General features: G+C 43.8%; 1 protein-coding gene across 1 annotated transcript in view; it reads right to left on the reverse strand.

Moving 5' to 3' along the window:
* Dock2 (dedicator of cytokinesis 2) overlaps nucleotides 1–27939 on the reverse strand; it is a 416864-nt gene that overhangs the window by 324173 nt on the left and 64752 nt on the right. Inside the window, exons 9-22 of the mRNA XM_031350584.1 lie at nucleotides 26081–26162; nucleotides 22670–22805; nucleotides 21194–21269; nucleotides 20372–20448; nucleotides 19646–19771; nucleotides 18440–18564; nucleotides 11910–12008; nucleotides 8594–8666; nucleotides 8368–8471; nucleotides 5441–5624; nucleotides 5221–5318; nucleotides 3463–3552; nucleotides 2261–2361; nucleotides 1338–1472 (exon numbers count right to left, since the gene is read on the reverse strand). Of these exons, the coding sequence (XP_031206444.1) occupies nucleotides 1338–1472; nucleotides 2261–2361; nucleotides 3463–3552; nucleotides 5221–5318; nucleotides 5441–5624; nucleotides 8368–8471; nucleotides 8594–8666; nucleotides 11910–12008; nucleotides 18440–18564; nucleotides 19646–19771; nucleotides 20372–20448; nucleotides 21194–21269; nucleotides 22670–22805; nucleotides 26081–26162 (1506 nt within the window). The remainder of the gene's footprint in view (nucleotides 1–1337; nucleotides 1473–2260; nucleotides 2362–3462; nucleotides 3553–5220; nucleotides 5319–5440; nucleotides 5625–8367; nucleotides 8472–8593; nucleotides 8667–11909; nucleotides 12009–18439; nucleotides 18565–19645; nucleotides 19772–20371; nucleotides 20449–21193; nucleotides 21270–22669; nucleotides 22806–26080; nucleotides 26163–27939) is intronic.

Here is a 27939-nt window from a genome sequence, read left to right on the forward strand (position 1 = left end):
AAAAAAAAAAAAAGAAGGAGGCAAGAACAGCTTCAGCTAATAGACTATGTAGCCCCCACACCAGAACAAAATGACTCAGAATTGACCAGCAAAATGAAAGCAGAGCCCAGATCCAGACGGGGTGGGTGTGTCCTATGACACTACCTGGACACAGCCACACCTGTACCCCATCTACTCCCTGGGCTTTTCAATGTTATGAACAAAAATGAAATCTTGTTTCTCTTTTAAGTCAATTTCAGTTGAGTAGTCTTCATTCATACTAATAAGAGTCTAAAGCAGTATAATGCTGTGACCCTTCAATACAGTTCCTCATGTAATGGTGACCCCCAACTATAAAATTATTTTTCTTGTTACTTTGTTATTGTAATTTTACTACTGTTATAAATCACAATGTAAATATCTATGTTTTCCAATGGTCATAGGCAATCACTGTGAAAGAGTTGTTTAACCCTCCTCCTGCAAAGGAGTCATGACCCATGTGTTGAAAACTGCTGGTCTAGACACTATAACACTCGAAGATTTTTTTTTCTTAGTTTCAATCACACATACAACTAATCTAATGCACATTTGATCAACACTCCCTAACTTTACCATCTACAGTTAGATAAACATATTTGAATATCTCCATCCCCAGTGCCCTTCAGGAACACAGCCAAGCTCTGATCCTGACCATCAAAGTCCCGTAAGGTTCTCTGGCACATAACCATGCTTGTCAGCTGTGACCATCTCCAGGGTAGGCAGCAGAGCCTCAGAAACCAATTCATCTAACACCAAAGTCTACAAGAGCACATTAATGACAAACTGCTTGAGTTCTGCTCTTCCCCTGCCAGCCCCTCCAAAACTGAACACAGACTTCTAGAAATCTTCCTTAAATAATCTTAACTTAAATGAAGAATGTTAAACAAAACAAAATAGTCTCAAATCACCTACATCATAGCCACTGGGTGAAATATTACTGTCTTGTGTTACTATTCCTTTTGTCTTTTCCAAATGAGCTTAGAGAACAAAATTATTATATATTCATGATCTCAAGACTAGATTTGAATTTTCAAGGTCTTTTTTTTTTTAATCAAAATCTAGCTATATTTTTTTCCTCTCTGTTTTTGTTTTGTCTTTTTTGTGGTACTAGGGATAAAGCCCAGGGCCACACAGATGGTCCGCAAGCCGTCTACCACCAAATCAGATCTCAAATCCTGGTATAATTTCTTTTTTAAAAAAAGATAATAATTCTTCTATTTTCAGTAAGAGGAAAAATCTCCTACAGTAAAAAAAATATGTATTATTGTGTTGTATTGTCTTGATTGCTAATCAATCACTCTCGCACAACAAATACTCACTGTGAGAATAACGTCCTCGAGCGAACAATGAACTTGAACACGTATTCCAAAGCTTTGAGCGTTCTGAGGATGGGCTCACACTGCTCCCCCCTGCTGGAGGTATCCAAGTAAGTCTTCAGCACCGTCATCAATTTCCTGAATAAGGGAGAATATTTTCAAAATACATGTCTCTCTAATCACAGCATGGTAATTAGTTTGCTCGGGAAATTATAAGGCATTCAATCAAAGGTTAAAGGTGGCGGCACAGCAAAGCTCACGACTCATTTGCAAGCACAAAAATAACTGCTTTAAAATATATTTATTACAGGGAACGAATAAGTACTTCCTGCCCATAAAATAGCCTGTAGAGATAAAGTAGTGAGGAGAAAAAATAATCTTTTGAAGAGGAAAAAACTGGGCATAATCAGGAATGAGTAAGAATGAGGGCAATAATGTCTTTTTCAAGTTCTTCAATATAGACATGTTATTGTTAATTATCATGGAGCACCTTTGCTTAGAAAATTTCTATAGCTATTCATCGCCAGTAGGTCAGACTTTGGAATAGTTGACCCATCTTTCAAGATTTCTTCATAAGCTGGCTGCCACCAAATTTTCCTGTGGGTTTCCATCTTTGACCCTGGAGGGTCTCCTACGTCCAATCAACACTGAGTTTCTGAGCAAGCGCACCAGTGCTCACCGGTAAATTCTTGATTACAGTTGACTTGCTGAATGATCTAAAAAAAAAACCTACATGTTTATTTTCCACAGTAAACTATTCGCCCAATCTCTGGGGTTTTGGTTATTTTTAGGGTATGTGAATCAATCCAATCCATGCTTGGATGACTAGAAAAGGGAATGGGAAATGCTCCAATTCTCTGTACTCCGTATATCTCACCGGGACAAACACGGGTGCATAGGAAATCCCTGTACACACAGTTACTTACTTGTAGGCCAAGGTAGCACTGAAATGTTGTTGGATGTAAGCCTCCAATACAGTGTTAAAATGCTGGAATTTCCGGTCTGCAATGAGTCCTATTATGTAGATCTGAGGAAGAGTCAGAATTATTGGTGGCGCTCTCGGAGGGTACCCAGGGCCTGTTCACCTGGCATGACTGAACCCTTGTCACTATTCGTTTGCCAGAGAGTTAATCTCTCTAATGAATATTAATCATTTTCACTAATACATTGTCTCTACCAAAGAGAGAGGGGGTAATAGAAGATAAAAGGATTTCCAACTCAACTAAGAGAAATCTTAGGTTGTCGTTAGACTGCCTTCTTTGTTGCAGGACTTCCAGAGTCAGTTATATGCTTCTGTGCATTATGAATCTCCAGGAGGCTCATGCAACATCCAGCACTCCCTTTGGTAATTTAATCAAAGGACCTTTAGTCATGAAACAACTTTCCTGTAAGACTAGCATTCTAGGGACCTTCCCAAACTGTGCTTGAGAAAGCGAGTTATCTGCAAGCATTCTCTTTAATGCAAACATCCATGACACAGGGGTATTGCATGCATCAAGAGTTTGCTGATCCTAGACAACCCTAACAGTCTTTCTTTCCTCTAAGTTATACTAATGTATTAAGTAATTCATTGATTGACAGTGATGAGAGCCTCCACATGCTGGTAAGTGTTCTAACACAGGGCTATACTTCCAGCCCCAGATGGTTCTCATAATTCTTTCCACATAGCATGGAAAAAATTGGAGTTGCAAGAGAGAAATAAGAGTGGAACCATATGGGCATCTGGATGGAGGTCCATTGTGAAAAGTTCACTGGGAAGAGCAAAATGGCCCTGGTTAATTACAAGACATCAAGAAGAGATAATAAGAGTGGTAGGGTAACATCTGGATGCTTTATAAGCTGGCCTCAGATAGCTCCTGGCAATCCTGGAAAGCCAAGGTAGTCATTTAACACTCCTCAGTCTCATGCACTGTCAATCAGACATCCAAACTCTGACAACAACAACTTAACCCCCACACTCACCCAGATCACCTGCCAAGCCTCAGACTCTCAAATGAACTGGAAACAGCTACTCAGTCTCCTTGCCAAAAGTTCTAAAACCTCACAGTATTCATGGGAGTAACCACAATGCCCATGTGCTCTGTTTTCTCACAAAGATGTTGCCAAACAGTTGTTCCCATTCTCTTACCAAAGCATCAAAGACTAGGATGTCATACTCGTTACTCTGAGAGTGTTCCATCATGATGTTGAAGAGGGCATCCAGCGTGTCCTGGAGGAACTGGAGAAAGAAGAATGGTTACACTCAGAAAGAGGGCAGATAGCCCACAAATCTCATCCTTGGGTGTCCTTCCAAAAGAACACATCCACTGAGCCACATTCAAGAGGCTCAGAGTTCCATGAATAAGCCACAGGACTTGGAATGATATGATCCCACGCCAGTGGCACACATACACATATTATGACATTTCCAGTGACAGGATTCTGCACCGTACAAAAATGCAAATCACTTCCATGTGCAGCAATGAGGAAACCTCTACAAACATTAAATAAAATAACTCAGACGTACAATGCCCATCCTCAGTTACTCTGTATTTGTGAACTCCAAGGGAAAAGAAAAACAACATCACCACCACCAACAACAACAACACCCAATCAATGATGGTGATGGTCCACATAATATTGGCTCCTCTGATGAAGGTTATGAGAAACCCTCCACAAACCAACCAATATTCTGGCACCTTCATTACCATAAGCTAGATGGGGTGTACATGTACAAGAATTCTTTAAGATGCACTTGCCAGTTCTCTATGCCTATAATATGTATACATTTAGGTATATAGGTATGTATACAATACATATATAACATAATAATATTGTATGTATATAATAACAAAATTCAATAACCAGATGTTTTTAAAGAAGAAAATAATAGAAAGCAAGAAGGCAATGCAATCCACCCCCCTCAAGCTTATTTCTCTAGGCTGCCCAAAGACAACAGATCTGCGGGAATTCTCTTGCCATTCCTAAATTAGGCAGATTGGTCAATGGTGTATATTTAAAGCATTGATCAGGAGATTCTGCCATTGTCTCTCTAGGTTTGGGAAATTAAATAAAACTTGACTCCCTCTACTCTCCTAAGGATAAGTAAATATATCTCCCATGGTCTCTCAAGACCCAAAGTGACCGTACAAAGATGTCTGAGCTCTGCTTTCTAGCTATTGCAAATTCTTGATGGAAACACAATCACCAGGACCACTGGGAAACCCACTGCAATTCCTAGAGCTGCAGAAGAGAGCTGGTTTAATTAGGCCTGCAGTTCAGACACATTCCAGTGTCTGCTACCACGAGGAAGCAGTATCCGGCATTGGCATTGTTTTCTATTTGCGTAACTTAAGATGTAAGCCCCCGGTGTCTTTCTCTTTCTCGTCTTTAATATATGCTTTCCCAGCAGCACAAACTAAATATTTTTTTGTGTTTCTACCAATATTCATACAATATTAAGAGACCAGACTGCTCCTATATTATTATATGTGATGTGTGTAACAGCAAGAATATTAGTTAATGTATATTGAATCTCCTGTGTCTCACCTGCTGTTGCTCACCTATTATTATGTATAGGAGACTGCCGTGTAATTTTTAAATGTTATTACTTCAAAGGCTCATAACAATCCTGAGAAATGTATCTTAGTCATAATATTATGACATGAAGCACAGGAGTGGGAGAGTTGAGATCTACATCCAAGTCAGTTTATTTCCAGGGCCCAATTCAGCCAGTGGTTTTGATGCCCAAAGTTCAGTGCCTGCCTGAATTTCCTAACAGAGATTCCTCATGGCGGATTGGGGCCACATGTTGTCACCAGAGGTCAAGTCATCTCACTTCAAAATTTTGTCTCACCCGTTACAGCTCTGACACTAGGTAGATGAATACAAGCAAAGTCCCACTGACCTTCACCACTTCCTCTCCGTCCACAATCTTCAACTTCTCTAGATTCTCCTGGAGCAGTTGCGGCTTCATACGCCACTTCAGCAAACCAAGCAAACCCACTAGGAGAGCAATTCAGAAAGAGCCTTGTCATTACTGGCTAAACAATCTACACCTGGCCTCCCCTAGGCTTTATGCTCACGTACATGAGCAGCACAGACCAACTCTCAATGGATTCCATTACCATTCTGGGTGAGCTTTGTTGAGCACACAAGGGTGGAAATGGAGAACACATCCCGGGAGCTGACAGAAAGGCCCCCGACGCTGCTGGAGCTCCTGCTCAGAGTGGCTCCCTTGTTTTCCACATGGTGTCGATAAGAAGGAAGTGTCAGGTAAGCACTAGCATCTTCCATTTTCTTGCTGTCTCCCTAGAAACAACACTTTGGTTACTGCTCCAGGGCAAGACCACATATGCAATGCCACATAGCGCTTGTAGTGATTGAATAACATACACTGTAGTGTGGGAAGTAGTGTAGTGTAGTGCTGTTCAGAAACAGCAAGGAAATCATCAGAGAAGCAAATGAGGTAGCGTTGTTTTCCCACAAAGCAGGTAGGAATCTCCAAGTCACATTAATAGAAAGGCCGTGGCTCTATAGCAAGTATTAAAGTGTTATAAGAGAGTTGAAACTCCCAGACCATAATAGAATCCACCTTAAATTTTTGAGACAAAAGGAAAGGTAGTTGCCCATCAGTAATACAGGGAATCCATTCTAAACGGGGGGTGGGGGGTGGGGAGTAGGGGGATTAGTGACGAAGGACATAGATTTGGACCTTCTCTGTCCCTCAAATCCATGTCACCTTGGATTCATTCTTTGACCTCTCTGGCTCACTTTCTTATACATAATTGGAGTTATATGGTTTCTAAACAGAGAGTAGGCATTCTAGGAAACCACACCTACTGTGTCTTCCGTCTGCAACAGAATCTATACCAGGTCCCTTTTCTGCCTCGGTTCACCCTCTTTACAGCTTGTAATCATATGAAACATATCCTGCCACCCTCGGTTCACAGGTGAAGAAAATGAGGTTTGATGAAGTTAAGTGAAAAGGAAAATGAGCTATTGCTGCTTTGCTGCCCCCAAGAAGTTCACAGACTGTTGGAGAAGAGAGACTTTCAAGTCAAGAAAAGCTCCAGTGTGACGCATGAGAAAACAGAGGCTGTAGAAGAGAGGAGCTGTTTGAGAAAGGCATAGAGTCTCCAGGAAAAGTATCATGCCGTGGTTATGGTGGCCATGTGTGTTGGAGCAAGTAGAGCCTGAAAGACGAGAAATCGGAGATGAAGCTCTCTGGTCCTTGCTGATCATCTCTTAGCAATGCCCACTTCATGGCTACATGCTTTGCCTCTAGCCTGGGCCTGGTCATTGTACTCTCCTGTTCTGAGAGCAGGAAAGCACGCAGGGAAGATCCCAGAAAACATTCCCCACACCATTTTGTGAACAGCCCAAACCCTTGGAGGTAAAGCTCAGAAGAGTGGGCATGTGTATAGCCTTTAAAGCTTACCCGACCCCTCCATCTTTAGTAAGATTCTACACCTACCGCCATAAAAACTTGCTGCGGCCTTAATGTGATAGTACCACCTGCTATCCTGACAGGATCTAGGATCCCTTGGAGGATAAGACTCAGGGCATGGCTCTGAGTGAGTTCCATGTCCTAGTTAATCAGTCATCTGTGATGGCATATATCTTTAATCCCAGCTCCTAGGTGGCAGAGGCAGGCAGATGTCTGTGAGTTCCAGGTTAGCCTGGTCTACATATGGAGTTCCAGGCTGGCCAGTGGGATTCCATAGTGAAGCCCTGTCTCAAAAAATAGTAAAATAATAAATAATGGATTGGATTGATTGAGGCTGGAAAATCTACCCTAGATGTGGCAACATCTAGGTCTCTAATTACTGGCCATTATCTCCTGCTTGCTAACCAGGATATAATGTGACCAGCTGCCCGAAGTTCCTATCTCCATGACCTTCCAACCATGATGGATTTTACTCTGGAATTATGAACCCAAATAATCCTTCTTCCCTCCTTCCCTTCTTCCTTCCCTCCCTCCTTTTTGTCCCACCCTCCCTCTCTCTCTTCCTTCCTTCAGCGTTTTGCCAGGTATTTTGTCACAGCAATGAGAGAAGTAACTAATCCAGTTTCCAACATTCATGTGCTGGCCAGTGTGGAGTTGAAATCACAAGAGCTTTTGGAGATCCTTGGGCCCCTGGGGCACTGAGCTTGGAAGGAATGAAGGTAGCTCTCACTGGGATCCTGGTTACTTCTCAAGAAAGGATTGTTATAAACTCCTGACCTTGGCCACACCAATCTGACTTCCTGTTTGGGATATGGTCTCTTTCTCACACATAATCTCTTGGCAATGGTGTGACACAGCCAATGCAGCTCTCACCAGAGCTTAGTGTGGGTGCTGTATCCTCCATGTGTAACCGACCTCTTTGATGGCAGTGTAGCCTGCCTTGGATGTTTTGTTCTAATATCATAAACTATACTGCTTCTGAATAATGAGACAGAGCTGAAGCTTTAACTCAGTGACAGCGTGCTTTCCTCACATGACACCTCAGTTCAGTCCCTGGGGATGTCCTCTCCCCATCTCCCACGAAGAAGGTGAAAAGGAGGAAAGAAAAATGAAAACTGAAACTGAGACCCAGGAAGCCACTTTCCTCTTGCAACAATAGCATTTCCACTGTTTCACAGCATTGTCCACTGTGGGCACTACCAGCCCTGGGCAAGTGGTCCTGAGCTATATAAGGAAGTTAGCTGAACATAAGCCAAGGAGCCAGCCAGTAACTAGCATTCTTCTGTGGATCCTGCGTCCAGATTCCTGTTTGACTTCCTGCCCCTCCTTCCATCACTGATATCACTGATACCTTGCACCTGGAAGTGTAAATAAAATAAAGCCCTGGCAATGCCTTTGCTCACCACTGTCCTGTGTGTAAGCAACTGTCTCATCGCCTCCTCATAAGGATTCACTGAGGGCTCAAAGAAGAGGAAACAGAGGGCCGGACAAGTGCAAGTTTTGTTGAAGTCCATGAGCCTTGGTGAGTATGATTTCAGAGTTCCTGCTGCTAGTGACCATTCTTCCGCCACAGCTCTGCCTATTGCAGGCTCTATTTCCCCGTACCTTGAGAACCACCAACTCGTGGTATCCGTCATGCAGAGTGGTTCCGTCTTCTTTCATGAGCTTCACATAGGACATGGCAAAGTTCTTCTCTCCTTTATCTTTAGCTGGAGACAGCGTTGCAAGGACAGAAGAAGAAGAAAATGAAAACTCTAAGAGCCAGCCAGCCAGCCATTCTGTCTCTCTCTCTTTAATGGTACGGCAGGCATACCACGAATGACATACTCACATTCTAGTGATGACCGGTGTCGAAACATGAACCGCAAATGGATCCTCTGCATATCTTCAATAGGAACCGCCACCTCAGCAGGCAGAAAAAACAACTCAGGGGACAATGAGTTGAAGGGACCCCGGCCCCACCCAACCCCCACCTCAGCAGCCTAACCATTTAACTTGGAACAGTATGTGCTGATTTATTTCCCATCCATCAAGACTGATGAGCTGTAAATAAACTACATAAGAACTAGCTATAAGGAGAAAATAAAGTATCGGATATAATCCATTTGGCAAATTGCATCCCCAGCCAATGAAAAGAGGTCTATAAATTATAGCGAGGAAAAATGAACCTCCCTAAATTGATATAAAAAGTCACATAACTATAGCATGTGGTTTGATGCAATACAAGCTGCAGCCTGCACATTTTTCCTGCATTGCGGCTAGATTTAGAAAATTAACAATGACCACTTGGGGCTTTTCTTGATGACTCTCAAATATGCAAACTAATAAAGCACTCTAATCATATATGTGTATATGCATATATATGTGTGTGTATATATTTATTTATGCATATGTATACATATATATTTAATCCAGGGTGTATATCTAGACTCATCCCTTCTTTGGTTTACACATATCTGATGCTTTTACTTTCAAAGCCTACATAAGGACAATCGCCCTCCTGTGACCTCAGCATCACTCTCCAACGCAACCACCTCTGGTCCACTGGTACCTTTAACTGAAGTGCTTTCAGCCAGGCTCTTGAGCACACTGCTCCCCTAAGTCTCACGAGCAGTTCAGGACAACACAGACAAGCTAGGCTATCTGCAAGAATTATACTGGTATTTGAAAGGAGGACAAGCTTGCACTGTGTGGGTGACTCTTCAGTGACAGAGGTGTGGGTTGTGACACTTTCTGCTTCAAAAAGTAAAATTTGAGACTGAGTGTCCACCATTCTGCCTGTGTTCCAGACTGAGCAAAAGAGCTGAGAGACTCCTAGGCATCTGCAGCCTCTTTTGTCCCCTCCCTAAAAATTGAGGGTTACCAAGAGCTACAGCCATGCAGGGCACTAGCCTGGCTAAGGTATGGTAGTCCCTGCACCCAACAAGCTCACATTCCACACAGGTGACAATAATAGTTACATGGCAATGATTAGCACAGAAGGAGTCTAACCAGGGTGCAAGAGAGTCCACAGGGCACAAAACCTACCCAGTCTTTTATGAGAGTGTGTACAAAGAGACCTAATATAGAAAACAGGAAATAACAGCAAAGCAAGGACCATTGTGTGAATAACCATTGCCAAAGAGAAGTCCTGTTTCTGTCTTAAGTCTGTAGTCTACAGGCCAAAGAAAGAATCTGCTAATAGCTTAGCAAAGGCAGTGGAAGCTTTGCTCATGCTTCACTGTTCAGTGAGTTGTCTCCTACATCTTGTTCCAGCAGAGATGTTCCTCTGCTTATTATAATGACCTGGCAATTTGTGTATATGTCCGCTTCTATCTAAAGCATTTTACAAGATCATCTTTGCCCTGGATAGACTCACATTTTCCTGGAAGCTTTGTCACTCTTTCCTATTGAATAAAACAACAAAGGTTGCTAGGCACTGTTCACAAGAAAACTATGGGATGCCTCCTCCACTTTGACTCAGTGATCAAGGTAACTGGTGACAGACTCATTGGCCACTGTGCATATGCTACCAGACACCAGCTAAGTTACTCTTTCAGAGCCCGTGCAGGTGTTTCAGAGGACAGCTTACTCTCATGGACAATGACTTATGTAACTCAGAGCCAAGTAAAGATACTCCCATCATTCTGTATCCCTCCAGTAAGTATGACCCAGAACTGACTAGGTCATCCCATGAAGGAAAACATGATATGTTCTTACATATTGGTCAAAAGCCCACACGTCTGTCAAAGTTCCAACCTGACAGATTAGGACAAGGAAATGCTAAGGTGTGTTCAGCAGAATGCTATGTCTAGGGTGTGGGTCTATGAGGAAAAGAAGCAGCCCTCTAGCCAGTGGGGCTTAGGAAATGCACTGCTCTTGGCTTCCTGCAGTGCTGCAGAACACATCCACATCAGAACCCAAAGTGAAGACTGCCTTTTGAAGCCTAGATTTGGCTCAAATCAGCATCCGTCACATTTATTTAATCAGGGAATACTATTTTTAATGAAATGTCACTTGGTAGCTTCAGAATATTGGGGGCCTGGGAGACTTATGTAAAAAAGACTTTAAAGGGCATAAGTCTACACATTTGAAACCACTGTGTACGTCGCCTCCCCCGTCACTAAATCAATATCCTGTTATCACCAACTTGACTGCAACCTACAGTCATGCAGCCTACAATCACCTGGAAAAAGGTGACCTCAGGTGAAGAACTATCCAGGTCAGATTGGCCTGTGGCCACGTATGTGAGTGATCATCTTGATTGATGACAGATGTGAGAGGGCTCAGCCAACTGTGGGCACTACCATGCCTGGGCAAGTGGTCCCGAGCTATATAAGAAAGCTAGCTGAATATAAGCCACCGAGCCAGCCAGTGATAGCATTCTTCAATGCTTCCTGCTTCCAGATGCCTGCTTAACTTCCTGCCCCTCCTTCCATCACTGATAGCTTGGGATCTGGAAGTGTGAGTGAAATAAATTGTCTTTCCTCCTCTAATTACCGTTGATTTTAGTATTTATTGTAACAACAGAGAACCAACTAGAACAATGCAGCAGGCGTGAAGGTGCCTGAAACAGTGACTTAAACTGTCATGTAGAAGGGGGAGTGTTTGACTCTTGAAGGAAAGTCGCATCCAGTTTGGATCCCACAGAACCACCTCTCACCATGTAAGGCAACCAAGAGAGAGTAGTATAGGCTGAGTGCACATTCCTTTATGGAGTCTTCTATTTGTATTAAATAATTTCTTCATTCCAGTTATTATTACTCCCATTTTACAAAGGAGGAGACACTGCAGAGTGGTTGATTGACTTCTCCAGGATCAAACATCTGGTGAGGGGATGGTAGAGCTGGAGCACGAACCCTGGGCCTCAAGGAACTCACTCTATTTTTAAAACTTAACTCCTAAAAGAGGGACAGAGATAGCACCAGTCCACCCCTAATCTCTCTGCCACCACAGAGGAGCATGAACCCTGAGCTTTGTGCGGGTTTCAACCCTAGCTCTGACCCACAGTAGCAGTGGACTTGTGGGCAAGTGGCTCACTTGTTCTGTGTCTCGTTTGACATAGAGTGCTTGTAAGCAATAAGTGGATCACTTAAATAAAACACAACACTATGCCTGACTTGCTGTGAAACATTCACCGCCATTGTTACTGTTAATATCATTATTACCTTGACTGTTTCCATCCACCGTGGCTGTTTGACTTGGTAGTACACGACTGAGTGATATTCATTCATGGGCTTGTCTCCAGCTCCCACACAAATTGCATTCTAACCAAGACAAAATGGAGAGAAACACTATAATGTTACCATTATCTGAGGTAGGCAGTTTTGGCTCAAAGGCCAAGGCTAATGTTGGGGGTCAAAGAACAGCTTCCCCTTCCCTAACCCTTCTGTCAGGCTCTGATTCCGACAGCCCTTCTACATTATGGATTTCTACACTGTCATCCCCAGCCTAGACGTGACAGCTGCCTAGCTGCAGATTCTATTACTTCTCTCCTGAAATGCACTGGAGCCTGCCAGGCACTGATGTGGCTGCCTATTGTAAATGGTAGACAGCCTTGGAGTTACTGCATGCTGCCCATCTTACTAATCCTACTTTTACCCAAAAGGGAATGACTGTAACATTTACAAACATTAGCCCCTTCCTGATGGACTCCCAAAACTAATGCACCACAGTGCCTTCTGGGCACTGGAAGATGGTGGAAGCTTCAGGAAGACCCCTGGGTATCTGATCTGGGAAAAAATGCTTAGGTGAGAAGCTGAGGTTTTCAGTGATTCAGTGAAGCACAGGAGGGGCGCTCTCTGGGGCCATGCCTAGACTAAATGTTAGAGCAGAGGTTTTTTTTAATTTATTATTATTTTTTATTAGATATTTTCTTTATTTACATGTCATATGATTTCTCCTTTCCCAGTTTCCCCTCCAAAACAAAAAACAAAAATACAAAACAAACAAAAAACTAAAACCAAACCAACAAACAAAAAAACAAGAACAAACCCCTGTTGCCTCCCCCCTCCCCAAACTTGCCACCCCACCCTCTCCCACTTATTGGCCCTGACATTCCCCTACACTGGGGCACAGAACCTTCACAGGGCCAAGGGCTTCTTCTCCCATTGATGATCGACTTTGCAATCCTCTACTATACACATGCTGCCAGAGCAATCATTCCTACCATGTATACTCCTTGGTTGGTGGTTGAGTCCCTAGGAGCTCTGAGGGTATTAGTTAGTTCATATTGTTGTTCCTCCTAAGGGGTTGTAAACCTTTCAGCTCCTTTGGTCCTTTCTCTAACTCCTTCATTGGGGACCCTGTACTCAGTTCAATGGATGGCTGTGAGCCTCTACTTCTGTATTAGTCAGATACTGTCAGAGCCTCTCAGGAGATAGCTATATCAGGCTGGCTTGTCCTTCCTTCAGTCTAGAGCAGAGGTTTCCAACCTGTGGGTCATGACCACTTTGGGGATTGTCAGAAAAACCCCTTTCATGAGGGTTGCCTATCAGATACCCTGCCTTTCATTTATTTACATTACGATTCATAACAGTAGCAAAACTAGTTATAAAATAGCAACAAAAATAATTTTATGGTTGGTAGGTTACTGCAACATAAAGAACAATATTAAAGAGTCATAACACTAGTAAGGTTGAGAACCACTGCCCTAGGGGACTGGACAGAATGTCAGCTTTGTGGGGAAGAGCTCAGAAGAGTTCAGGCGTCATTTCTGACAATGGGATATGATGGCAGACAGACAAAGACAGATAGACACATAGACACACAGACATATAGACAGATTACTGTGTGTAAAGGAGGGCTGTTTAACTGTAGCTGAGGAAAATAATTGTAGCTGAGGAATGGGGAAATTTTCCTTAGACATGAAGACGGTGAAGCAACTTGAAGGAGATTCTAAGCTGTTTGAACAGAAACATGAGAAGAGCCTTCTGAGCAAAGGGAACACAGAACATGCATATCAGTAGAGCATATTTGTACACACACACACACACACACACACACACACACACACACACCAACCACCCTTGGTGCTTCAAAAAGGAGCTAAGTGACCAACTCCAAATTCTCAGGAATTACTTCCCCATCCCTGGCTTTCCGCTTCCCTGTTCTTCGTGTCCATCAAATCAGGTTGAGCCTCGGCACATTACGCAAGCTACAGTCACGCAGAAGGGGCCAAAGCGTGGTTTCCATGACACAGTTTCCCCATCTTTAACTTCACATCTCCAAGCTTTTAGGAACATGGTGATTGGTTTTGGATAGCTGCCTCTGAAGCTGTCCGTTGAGTGCCTACAGGGAATTTTCTGGTGAATGAGGGCAGGTCTGTCACCAGATTCTATAGGATGCTCCAATGGACCGTGGCCAGACTGAGTCACCAAAGTGTGTCACAGGTTGGAATTCTGTGACTCCTGTGAACACTACACTGTGGGAAAGAGGACCTTCCACTGACACTGAAAAGCTTCTCTGTTTGCTCAGATACTGGCAAGAAATGAGCTCGGCTTCTGTGGGGTTTGAATGGGAATGGCCCCCATAGGCTCATAGATTTGAATGCAGTTGGTGGAGCTCTTTGAGAAGAATTAGAAGGTGTGGCCTAGTTGGAAGAGGTGTGGCTTTGTTGTGGAAGTGAGTCACTGGTGGTGGGCACTGAGATTTTAAAAGTCCATGCCAGGCCCAATGCCTGCCTGCCTCTCTCTCTCTCTCTCTCTCTCTCTCTCTCTCTCTCTCTCTCTCTCTCTCTCTCTCTCTCTCTCTCTCTCTCTCTCTCTCTCTCTCTCTCTCTCTCTCTCTCTCTCTCTCTCTTTCTGCCTGCCTCTTGTGGATCAGATGTAGGCTCTTAGCCTGCCAGCTTGTTGCCATGTTCCTGCCATGATGGCCATGGACTCTAACCCTCTACAACCATAAGCAAGCCCACAATTAAATGCTTTCTTTTGTAAGTTGCCTTGGTCATGGTGTCTCTTCACAGCAATAGGACAGTAACTAAGATAGCTTCTGTGCTGAATGATGGTACCTTTGACAAAAAAAATCCATTTAGAAAGAAAAATAGGGCATAGAAACCTGTCTGAACACCCTTTCTATAGAACAGATAGCCATGAGATGGAAATGAAGGAATAAGCTGTTGGCTACAGGATGAAGCCTTGCAGAGCTTCCATAAGCAACAAACTCAATCATGCTTCCTAAAGGTTTCCATGCCAGAGAAAGAGCTTTATGTCTAGCATCATGCTAAGTCTTTACCACATACCACCCAACTCAATTCAAACCTCACAACCACCTCTGATGATCCCTTCTGTTATGACAATTCCACAGCTGGGTAAACTGAGGCTCTGAGTGGCACAACACCTGAAACCCACTAGCTCCTTGGGCAGTGTCCTTCTTTCATAGTTGGCACACCTTCCAGCCTAGAAAGATGGACAGTGGTGACATTTATGGGCTCACAGTCTCTGTAGCCTCAGTGACTCTCACATAGCCTATAAAAATCTGAAAATATATATCTTTCTCTGGCAAGATTGAAACTGCCTCAGAGAAGACAACTGGAGATCACAAAACTATCTTGATCACGAATCTTTATGTCCTAATGCCAGAGAAAAAGGTCTCACTGCTATTCTGAGAACAGTGAAAACCATCCTCGGCTCACCCTCCGTACTTAAGACTGACATGAATATAGGAAGTGCCAGGAGAGCATCCTAGGGAAGACTCACAGAGTGACTTCAAGGATGCTATGCCAGGTAGGCTGCCTGTGCTCCAAAGGACAGCCCTACATCCGTGCACATACCGCAGCATCCAACAGACTCTGTTGTTAAAAATATTAGGCATACATGAAGTTCGGAGGATGATGTAAGGAGGGACATCTAGGAGGTGGAGGGGAGATACTGGAGTAGACTTATTCAAGCTACATTGTGTTCATGTATGGAAATCTCAAAGAATAAAATTTTAAATATGTTTAAATAAAGAAAAAACTCTGACCAGGAATTGAGCCCATTTTTTTAAAGGGCAATACATAAGGGCGTGTCTCAATGAGGTTTTGAATTCTTCATATTGCCCATTTCCATGGCCCTCGACTAATGATGAGAGCCTCCAGCTAGTGTCAACAACTTCAGTTGAAGATCTGAATGGCCATTGGGACTCCTGGAGGCTTTAATGCAGACTTGACCTTGAAACGTGGTCACATTGGCAAACTCAGGGTCCTAACACATGCCCAGTGACTTCACAGGAACCATGTGTGCAATAGACCAAATCATACCATACCACAGATGCCAATGACTTTACACCGAGAAGGTTGCACAATGGGAAAATGCCAGTTCACACCTACAAGTAGGATCAGACCTGGGGCTCATTATTGCCTTTCTAATAACAATGGCCAAATTAATGGACACCAATTATGTAGATTACCCCATATGACATTCACAGGAGTAAGGTGCCATCACTGGCCCCATTCGGGGCTGACTTTAGACTCTTGGGTGCACAGAGATCACAGAATCAATCTAAGACCCTTTTGCTAATGCAGGATAAGATGGGCTATGAACCTGGCTGCCTGGTCCCACAAGTCATGGTCTTAATCTCTTTATCGCACTGTCCCTTACCCTTCATGCTTGGCCTGACAGCATCTCTGGTAACTAGTTTCAGAATAGGATGCCTATTTGACCCCCTTAATTCCTTCCTAAAGTTTCTCTTAGCCATCTCTGCATCCTGCTCACCTGTATTGAGTATGTAACATTTATTGTATCTACTCTTGTGTAAGAAGAGACTATATTGTGTGTTTTTAAGAATAAAAACCCCAATCTAAGATCACAGGAATAATAGGAAGGATACTGAACTCAGGACATCTGAACTCTGAATCTCCAAATCTCAGTAAAGTCCTTGAAAAATCCAAATGGGGCTTACTAGGTCTGTTCTGTCAAAGATGGCTGGAGAGAAAGAACCATTTTCAGAGTGACCATTCCCACAGAAAGCCACCATACAGCTCAGGGGCATCTGAATGTGCTGCAGGATGCTTAATTAGGCTGTGGTATTCATGTCTGCAAATAGGGGAGGAAAGCCTCCCACAGGCTTCTTCAGCACTTTGCAGTTGTCAGTCAACTGAACTCCCCCAGAGCGTCACTAATGTATGAAACTGAAAATTATCAGTATGTCACATAGTTACTCTTCCTCCTCATGCTTGTCTGCAGTACATGTGTCTGTCACCCCGGTCTGGCTTGAAGGAGAAGTGATAGCAGACAGAAGAATAGATCAAACACAAGGCAGGATGTCAGTTTGCCTGTTAACTGTCCCTTCTAATTTGCTCTTTGCCCGTGCGGGAAGGCAAGTGATACCAACATCTTAGAGATGAGGCTAAGGTTTAAAAGATCTCTGGGCAGGTAACTGGACAAAACTGGCTTCAGTGCAAGGATCCATACATTCCCAGAATGAAAGTTTTCCTTTTAGATAAGAGCCTCCCATCTTCCCGGGTGCTCTTTCAAGCCGAGTATGTCTCGCTTGTTTTATTTTTCAGAAAAGTATTAGCATCCGACAAAAGAGGGATGATGCTTGGGTTTTGCTCATCAGAAATTAATTAACCACAGTGGTTTTGAGAACAAAAAGACAGTTGTAAAAGCCTTCTTTACATTTAAAACCAATACTGAGTCTTCCCAGGGTTTTGTTAAAGCTGCTAGCAGCCTCAATTTGAAACTGGCAATATGTTGGAGAATCTTCTTAAAGTTACAGGAGACTGGAGTCAATCCCCATCTCTGCCACTGCGAACTACAGAACCTAAGACCTGTTTTACTCCACGGGAGCTTCTATTTTCCCTTTGTGAACTTCCGGTGATGATGAACACTGTGCCACTACCCAGCCTGACACGATTGGGACCATTATCTTCAGGGTGCTAGTCACTCTTAGGCTGAAGGTGATACATAGTAGCAGGCCTGAGCTCCAGGTCCTAGGGCTAGGACTGGTGGCTCACCCTTCTACATTTCCCTTACTTCGCTATCTGACTCCCTATAGGTGGCCTAGGAGGGATGTGTGCCCACGCTGTAACTTCTGCTGAGAGCTGATTTCATTTTCAGCTAAATATTCAGAAAGGAAGAATTCAGAAGCAAAACCCTCCCACACACTGGACACAAGTGCTGACAACCTTAAAGGAAACATAAGCAAATAGATATAAACACACATGACAAAGATTGTACAGGACATATGCTGTGTAAATAGAACCATGTGCTTTGCCTTCTTGAATGCATGCTGCTAACCCTCTGGAGACCAATTTGCGAATAAGACTTTCCACCCAAATTTCTGGCTGAGCGCTGGGGAGTTGGATTTAGTGCTGAGAATGTCTGCTTTGAAGACATTCTGAGCCTCCACACCAGCCCAGGGCTCTGTATTGATCTTTACCATGGATTTTGCCTGAATTAAACTAGCTTGGGCTTCAATGAAAACAACATTTTAACTGCAAAAAGATAACCTATAAACAAGTGTGGGCTCACACATACACAGAGAGAGAGGGAGGGAGAGAGAGACAGCAGGGAAGTATACATTGAAGAATGCCTAGGTAAAAAGACTAATTAACATAGGCTCTAATTAGACCCTAGAACAAAGTATTAACCAAGCTACACCGTATAGATCATGTGTCTCAATGTCTTTCTCAAAACTCTAATCCTTCAGAGAGCAGATAATTATGATCAGCCCCTCAGCCCCGGGTCCTGTCGCTCAGCACCCTGGAGTCCCTTACAGGTAGCACTTTGCCATCCTCTGTGCACACACACATAATCACTTCCACGTTCCGCTGTGTGGTCTTGGTGTACTTGTCAAAGTCACCTTGTAAGAGAGTGATGTAGATGTCGTTCCTGACATCCCCTGAGGATGGAGAGAAGACCAGAGTTAGAGTCAGACGCTAACCACAGAGGTGGAGGGGATGGGGAGGAGCAGAAAGGACCATTAATAAAACGAAAATCCGAGCGGTTTAGAAAGGGCTTTTTTTTTTTTAGCCTGACAGGAGGGATGGAGATGTAAGCAGCAGGGGTCGGAATGCTGAAAATCTCAGCCGCAGAAAGCCAGGTGGGGCGGTCAAAACTGGCCATGTTTGCTCTGTTAAAACCATTTAATTTCCATCCTCTAGTGACACCTTCTGGGAAGGTAAAGGAAAGCACCGAGCGAAAGAAACTTGGCCCTCCACCACAGAGAGACCTTTTGTTGCACAGAAGCGGGGTTGAGGGATTTCCCATGAATCCTAGCGTCTAAGGGTAAAGGGAAAGGAGCACAGGGAAGGAAGTGAACAGCAGACATTGAGATCTCAAGTATAGCAGATATAATGAAATCACAGTACAGGCCCCACCCTGGACCCCCATCATTCAGCTGTAGGAGAGGAAAGGGTGAGCCAGAGGGCGTGTCATTACACAATCTGCCTTTTGAAAAGCCTGTATGCAAATCTTGAATGTATTAAAAGGCGTGGTTAAGTACTAGAAGAGGCACAGAAAAACTTGAGAGGATTCCTGAACACCTTCTATGGTGTTTGGACATGTTACTATAAGCATGGGTTCTTCAGACTATAAAACATACTCTAAAAGCTCGAGAGTGACAATACCCCACCCCCAAGTAGAATGGGATTACAGTATGTATAGTAAAACAAAGATGCCATCCATGAGCTTCTGACTGACCAAGCAAGTTGCAATGCTCCATAAAAGCTTATTAAAGTAGCTGTGCCTGTAAAGTATGATTGGGAAGAAGGCGGTGTGTGTGTGTGTGTGTGTGTGTGTGTGTGTGTTTGTGCTTACATTGAGAATGAATAGAAGTTTCCGTTTATGACAACGTTTTGTTCAGGTAAAAAAATAAAGTAAAGGGAGTTGACTCTTACAAAAATAATGAATTATACAAACTGGACTCCTCAGCCCTGTTTGTGACTCTTCCCTTGAGGAAGGTCACTACAGCTGTGTCCCACCTGGCATGATGATCTCTGGGAAGCCAAGCTTCCGGGCTACCACAGTGGTCCTGTCCACTAAGTGTGGGTAGTCTTTGCGGATCTGAACGATGTCACCCACCAACATCTTCATGGTCACCCAAAGGCCTGGAAGAGAACACATGAACACTCAGCTTCTCTGCTTCTGTCTCTCTCTCCCTCTCCCTCTCCCTCTCCCTCTCCTTCTCCCTCTCCCTCTCCTTCTCCCTCTCCCTCTTCCTCTTCTTCTACCTGCTCTCTCTTGCTTTCTCTTTCCCTCTCTCTTGCTCTCCCCTCTCCCTCTCTCTCTCCTCCCCCTTCTCCCTCTCCTTCCCCCCTTCTCCTTTCCCATCTCCTCTCCTCCATCTCTCCTGTTACTAAAATAACAAATACATTCACAGATGCAACAGGCCAGCCCCAGGGGCTCTGGGCAACACAGCTGGGTCAGCCTCAGAGGATACCAGCTACTGTCTCACAGGACTTGTGTAAGGATGAATCATGTGTAACTTAAAGGGTGACACACCGGAAAGAGCAGCTCCTCAGTTATTCATGAAGGAAATGCCCATCCTATGCTTCAGTGGGTGGTCTGTAATGCTATAGACCACACGCTCTCAGGCTTCCCACTGTACTGTCTAGGCCAGGACTTGGATCCTTCTACTGATGTATCAGAGGTTCCTGAGCTGCAGCAAATTCATCGTACATGGACTCTGTATGATGGTGACTCCATACCTTGCCCTCCACTGTCTCCCTTGGAAGCTATGACTTTGCCCAGAAGGCTGTGAAGGAAATCATTCTCAGCTGAGACCCTAGGAAGGAAAAGAGAGCACAAATGTTCCTGTGATGGCTGATGGAGTCTCCATCTTGTGTCCTACATTTCCAAAGGGAGATACCTAGCACCACTCAGGTGCAAAGTGAGCTCAGAGAAAGCAATGCAACGCCCTCTTCACTAACAGCATGGCTCTGCAATTTGAGGCAACCAATGACCACCACAGTAGTAGGCATTCATGTTACAGGAGAGATCTCCATGGCTTTGACATGAATGTCTTCTCTGGAAGGTAACGAGGACTTCAGTAGCTCCAGAAGACCTAGTCACTCACCTTGACCAAAGTCACTGGCTTCATCACCTGGAGATCTTTGTGGGGCTCAATCTTGACACTGCCCTCAACATTGAGTCATTTTCAAGAAAGAAAATTATAATTACCTCCTTGGTTGCCTCTGCTTCTCCTGTCACACATATATACATGGCTTCCACAAAGGGGCTCCCAATAGGCCACTCCTTCACACTCTGTGGCCCCTGCTACACTTGTAATTAATGACTTATGCTTTGGTTGATTATCTACTTAATTACCCATCTAAGGTATAAGCAGGGTCACGTTGACCTTGTCCACCATCTCACCCCTGAGGGCTGCAGTAGAAGTCTCAGGATCATTAGCACGTCAGGGTGCCCTCTCTAGAGGCCTGCCTATCCCCTTACTAAGGTGAGGAACAAGTTCACCCAGGGCAGCCATAAGAGTAGGGTGGACAGCCTGGAGCCACACGGGAGTGACTTACGGGTGAAAGGGAATAAAATGTTGCTTCTCTTCATCGCTCTCTGCCTTGCCCTTGATGATGTCAGTGATGTCCATAACTAGAAAGACCGAGGAAGTAAACAGATGTTAGTTAAGCCAGGCAGGGGTGACGAGAAGGGTGGATTATAAAACAGGAGGGAAAGGAAGAGGCATGGGGCAGGGCTAGGGTATAGTAGAGGGCAAAGGAAATGGTTGGAAGTTGCGCAGCAAGGTTCTTGTTAGATGTGTATACTGAATCTCTTTGGTACCCACAAAACCCTGGGGCGGGAAATCCGCAGGACCCAAGCGTTCAATGAAAGAGCTTCTTTCCACGACTATGCACATGGCACATACCCAGAACTGTTGAGTCCTCGAGCCTTGCCAACTGACTTCACAGGCAGTATGCAAGTATACCAGGCATGACTGGAAAGCCAGCGGACTTGTAATGGCAGAAGGAAGTATCCCGAGATGACAAAATGGACGAGATACAGGGATTTAAAAGACTTCATGATTTAAAACTTGGTTTTTTTTTTTTATCAGTTTTGAGAGCTTTGCTTTACTAGTTACTCATAATTATGTATCTGTGTGTGACTGCACACATGTGTAGGAATGAGTGCAGAGGTCTGTAAGCATCTGATGCCCCGGAGCTGGAGCTATAGGTGACTATGAGCTATTTGATGTAGGTGCTGGGAACTGAACTCCGGTCCTCTGGAAGAGCAGCAAGCACTCTTAACCACTGAGCCATCCCTCCAGCCACACACCCCACCCAATTTATATTTTAATAATGAGAAAAAAAGTGATATATCCAATTGCAATGTCATGGGTTTTTAAATCATCTTTTGAGAAAAATATACTTTAGTTGAAATAAAGTGTGTTAATTAAAAAAGAAAATATATTAGGTAAATAATAGTTCCTTCCACTAATAGCCAGATAGAGAGAGCATATAAACCATAAAAGTAGGGCAGGAATGATGAAGCCCTGGGTGCCCGCACAGCCAGCACCAGAGGCAAGGTGCAGCTGCGTGGCTCTGGGCAGCACATAAGGACCCTGCAGTGCCCCCACTCTCCGAATGTCTGCTCTCATCTGGAACTCAGATGGATGGCATGACTCACTCTGGGTAACTGCATTTCCTATTCTGGATATTATTTTTTTTTCTCAAAATGATTTGCTCCCTGTAATTAGATCTGCAGCGTATTGTTCTTCCTTTTTTCACAGGCAATAGAGAGCTGAGGCACCAACTGCTCAGACTGCACAGCATTCCTGGGTGCTCTGCGCAAGACCTTAGGACCACATTATTCACCGAGCTCCTCATAAATCTGAACTTAGTCACTAGTGACTCTAGTTAGTCTTCACAAATGTAGTTACGAAGGGCTGCCCGGCTCAGATTTTGCAGGGGTCGGGGTGTAGAAATAATCTTTGAAATTCAGCCAAATAAAGCATGTGCTCTAATAAAATGTAACTGCAGAGCATCAGTCATCACCTGCTACCCCAAAGGGTCTCCGAAGCCCCTGGGTGCACTTCTTGACATTAATGTCCTTAAGATCCATCTTCCCAATTCGGACTATTTGACAGATCAAGAAAATCTTATCCCTGTTGAGGTCTTTGTTTCCGAGATCCTGTAAGGACAGGAAAGAAAACAGTTATGATTGTTCATTTAATAAAAACATCTAAATAGGGACAAAGCAACTGTCATTTCTAAGGACTGTGATTATCACTTTAATGTCACCATCGATCTTAGGGAAGGTAGAAATTATATCACCACACCCTCTTTGGATAGATAAGGAAGGCAAGACCCAGCCTAGATCCTGAGTGGCAGGACTCCAGAGCTCCCCGGTTGCATCATCTCATCTGATTCCTAATAGTTCGCTCAAATACTGTTAAAATGATGCTATTTTTGCATCTACTTCCCCTATAGGAAAGCTTCCTTGGGACCATAACCTTGGCCCTTGGCAACTCTGGGATGGAGATTAGTAACTGAAGCAGCATCACAGAGGCATGCCCTGAGCATCCCATCATCCTTCTGCGGTATATTTAGATGCCCCGTCTTCATGGGGCTCCCTGCCAGCTAGGATGAGCTGGGGCAGAAACAGCAAGACATGCTATTATGCTGGCTTAGACAGGCAACCCTTGGCGTGCCCTTGCCAGGGAGCAGCTTACCATCTGAGTTAATTCTCTTGTGAGCACACGCACAGGGGACAAGCTACCAGCTCACATCAGGGCCAGCACCCAAGTCAAGCAGCCAGCCCCTGCCTCTCACTGTAAGTGATATGAGAAAGAGGAAATGCAGTAGCCAGAGTCTCTAGGGATAAGACAAGCCTCTGGCATGGCCCAAATGTCCCTACAAGGACATGAGCCAGTTACATCTCTTGTTCCAGTTTGGCTAGGCTACAATGTGTGACTGGTCAAACACTAATCTCCATGTTGCTCTGAACCTCATCAGTCAGTTGACTTCAGTGAATGAGGTTGTCTTCCATAACATCTATGCACCATGTTTAAGGCCTTCATAGCAAAACCCGAATTTTCTTGTCAAAGAAGGAACTCTGTTCAAAACTATATTCTGGGAAGTTCGGGTTTTCTCCAGTGGTCTTGCCTCCCTGTATATCCAAACACATATCTTCTAAGTTGCTCTTGAAAACCCTGAATCACAAAGGGCTCTCCTTTCACCAGCTGGTGGAGTAAAGAGGGTCTCCCCTATCCCTGGAATCACCCTGATGAGGAGCAGGGAGAAGGAGAAGGCAGGCATACAGGGTAACCAGAGAAAGTCTGCTACATCTTCACCCTGCCTTGCCCCAGAGGGTCTGCAGGACTCCTTCAACCATTCCACTCTGGAACCACCTAGGAACTCATCTTTGGAAGGCAGGTTGAGCTTTTCTTTTTCTTTTTTCTTTCTTTTTTTTTTTTATTATCTTGTATTGTTTCTCAACTCCAATAACTTTATTCACTCCTTGTTTCCTGCCCTGTGCTCATCCTTCTGAGCTGACATGAAAGGGACTAGACATAATACACCCAGCTGTCCTCTCCAGCTGACTCCTCACCATTCTCTCTATTTTTATCCACAAAGATTGCTTTATTGCTTTGGAGAAATACAATACTCTCTTTAAGCTCTGGATCTTTCTTCCTAAACACACCTCCACCTCAAATGTCTGCCTCTTATTCTTCTGCACAATCAACTTCTCTCTATGCTCAAGATCTCTGCCCTCGGGCATTTACAATGAACTCTATCTTGGTTCTCCCCTCTCATTAAGGTGTTTTCATATTTTTGAAATATCTAGACCGATGTGTTTGGGAGACACAGCAGAGCCATTGAGGCCTTGAAACCTGAATGGTTTCCACCAACACAGACTTGCTCTGAACCTATCATTATTTCAGGTACCACACTTCCAGACCTTGTTCACTGCTGTATCCTAGCAGCAGGCGCGCAGAGCTTCCATGTGGCTCTTGAATCCATGCAAAACACGAGAACACCATGAACTTTCATGTTCCTAAATGGAGATGTCAATCATCCCAACAGAGGGGAGCACTAGTCTATCCAACCGCTCAACTGAAGGTCTCAAGTTCACTTGTTCTGCAAAGCAGAGGCGTGGCACCTTGCTGTGACGTGAGGATCCCGTTCTCACTAATACTATGTGACACAAACTCACCCATGCCCTTTCCTTCATGTTTGCATCATGGATTAGTCCTCTGCACAACGAAGCTCTGATTGATTCCCTGTCCTCCCCCATCTTGTGAAACATCTGTCTCTTGGTTTAATCAGGAAGCCCTGTGGGACTCTCCTATTTGTCAAGCAAATAAATAGGCTCCTCCTTCTAACTAGTAATAGATAAAAAAGACTGAAGCACATTTGTATATGTCAAGAAAACTCTGTCCAAACAATTAGGACCTATGATCCTATTCCATGCCTTTGGCCTATTTTTTTTTTCAGGAAATAACAAACAAAATAAATCAACTATACCCCAATCTAATCACAATGTAACATAAGACACTGCACTTAATGGGCTGTAACAGGAAAATCATTGTAGAGCAAGGTAGGTTAATCTAGCATGTCGGTCACTTCTGGATCCAACTCATCAGTTTGGTCAATGCCAAAACCCATCCCCGCTCCTCCTCCTTAATTTCCTCTCTAATGCAGGCAATGGAGCACAAAACCACACAGTCTTCTCCCCAGAGGAGCTTGCAGACAAGGCCAGCATCCTTAGTGAAGAAAGGACAAGGGAGGGGTTCCCTGCTAGAAACTCTAACGCTATCTCATTCTGTTCACTGCATCCCCTACTTGGACCTAAAGGGTCAAGTTCAATCTCAGAAATGACTCATCCAAATAAAAACTGATTTTAGCTTTCTACGTATAAATCGTGCTGGTAAGTATTGGTATTTGGAAGGATGGTCCTATGGACCTGCCAGGTCGTTAGTTACCTCTGGTTTAATTATATTCAAAATGTCCAACTGAATAAGGCAACCAATGTTCTAGAAAGGTTCTATTTTTTTCCTGGTATATTTTAGATGTGTTTTCAGAAAGGCCTGAACCAAAGAAAGAAAATTAGATTTATTGTGAATTAACTAAAAAATAAAATTGTATCTTCTGTGCCCAGGGTTAACTAGCCACTGTTGCTCAGAGAAGTACACTTGCTTACACAGTACTATGTTGTCTGTGTGTACAGGAGTCAGAAACATATAGAGAAGGAGAAGAGCAAAGGAGATGACCCATATTCTCAAGAGCATCCTCGAGACACACAATGCTTCTATGAGCAATGAATCCCTATATAAAACCTAGCACACAGCTCTGCACAGAGCCCATGCTCCATCCTGATCAATGTCCAGCCTGCCTTCTTCCCAGGCTCCCCAAGGCCAGATCATTGGGCGTGTAGAGTACAGTGGTCAGAGAGTGCACACTCACCGTGAAGACTACCTTCAAGTTATTGAGCATCTCAATTTCCTTTGGGAATCCTTTGCTGCCCCATCGCACCAGATAGTTCTCACTGTGGGAGGAAGAGTAGAGGTAGAGCCGGTTACAGGGAGAGCATCTATTCATAGATATGTATGAGCATTAGCTATGTTCTCAGCACCATTGTGGCTACTGGAGACAGGGCAGTGTTTGAGAAAAATATGTTCCTTACCTCAGAAAGATAATTTATGTTGGGAAACAGATATTAAGTGGGGGGAAGAATTATGAACATATGTGTATCCACGCACACCTTCCTCCCCAACTGCTAAGAACATTCTGGCACAGCTGCCTAATATTTTTGCCAAGCAGCTGCATACTCTGTAGAGGTTATTGAGAAAGTCAGAGATGAGAAAGGAAAGGATTTTAGCAGGCTCTGCAGAATGCCGAGAACACTTCTCTCTTTCCAGCCCGCTCTCCTTCTGAGACTGAATTTGGATTCTTGAAGTTATCCTTTGGGTGTACAACTGTTTCTACTAATAGAATATCTTACTATGATGGGCCCTACAGTTTTTACTCTTGATACAATTTGAATAAACTATTCTAATGCAATTTGACAACTACATAATAGTGATATGTAAGTGTTCTATAAATCAAACATTCAAGATGCCACAAGAACGCACACTGGAAAGTTGTATCCTAGTCTACAAGGTCAGAGACATCTTTGCTAAGGAAAAAACATATAATCAAGTTAAGCATGGACCAGGAAAGGTCACCAGTGAGGTAAAGATGCATGCAAAGGTCATGAAAGGAATCTAAGAAGGAGCATTAAGAGTTAAATGGTCAGAGGATAAATTAAAAGGAGTCCCAGAGCAAATGGCTGTGTAGGCCGTTTGGGGATTTTCAACTCTATCTTTAAACTAATGGAAGGGATCTAGAGAGATGGATCAGGGGTTAAGAGCATTTGGGGCTCTTGCAAAGGACCTAGGTTTTGTTCTCAGCATCCACATAGAACAGCTTACAATGGCCTATAATTCCAACTCGAGGGTATCTGATTCTAGCTCATCTTGTCTCTGTGGACATCTTCACAAACATGATGTGCATACAAACAGGCACACACATACACATAAAATAAAATAAACTTCTAAAAAATTCTAAAGTAATGGAAATTCAGTGAAGAGTTATATGAGAGGATGATGGCAACCTGTCACTCAAAAGTGGCCCCAAGACTCAAACATCACCATTTGCCATCTGACCTCTACTGGCAGCTATATATACCCTGGGTATATAGTTGGTGCACCCAGGCCAGAAAGACTGAGAGGTTCAGTGCCAATGAAGTGTAATGTTGTGCTATGAGTCATTAGATGTTATATGCCACCCAGAAACATAAAGTTGGTGCCAAATAAATGCCCTTAATTTGAATCAATAAAGTATAAAATAACAATATAACTAAATTCAATTCCAGTAGGCAGCATAAAATAATTCACCAAGTGAAAGAGAACTGCCTTCCTTAGAGTCTGACACTGTCTCTCTGTCTCTCTGTCTCTGTCTCTTTGTGTGTCTCTCTGTGTGTCTGTCTGTCTGTCTATCTCTCCCTTTCTCTCTCTCTCTCTCTCCCTCCCCCTCCCTCCTCCTCTCCTCCCCTCCCTCCTTCCCTATACTCAGAATGATATTTCCTCATTTATTTCCTATTTGTCTGGAATTTTATTGTCAGTTTACTGTTTTTAATTTGCTCCTTTGAAAACCCTGAGAATTGTACATGCTAAGTGAGTGTTCAACTACTGAGTGTCATTCTCGTTATTGTTGTTGATTTTGGAACTTGCTAAGTTTCCAAGGGTGACCTTGAACTCACACTCCTTGTGTCTCAATCTCTA

The sequence above is a fragment of the Mastomys coucha genome, unplaced genomic scaffold (genome assembly GCF_008632895.1).
Source record: "Mastomys coucha isolate ucsf_1 unplaced genomic scaffold, UCSF_Mcou_1 pScaffold5, whole genome shotgun sequence".
NCBI lineage: Eukaryota > Metazoa > Chordata > Mammalia > Rodentia > Muridae > Mastomys > Mastomys coucha.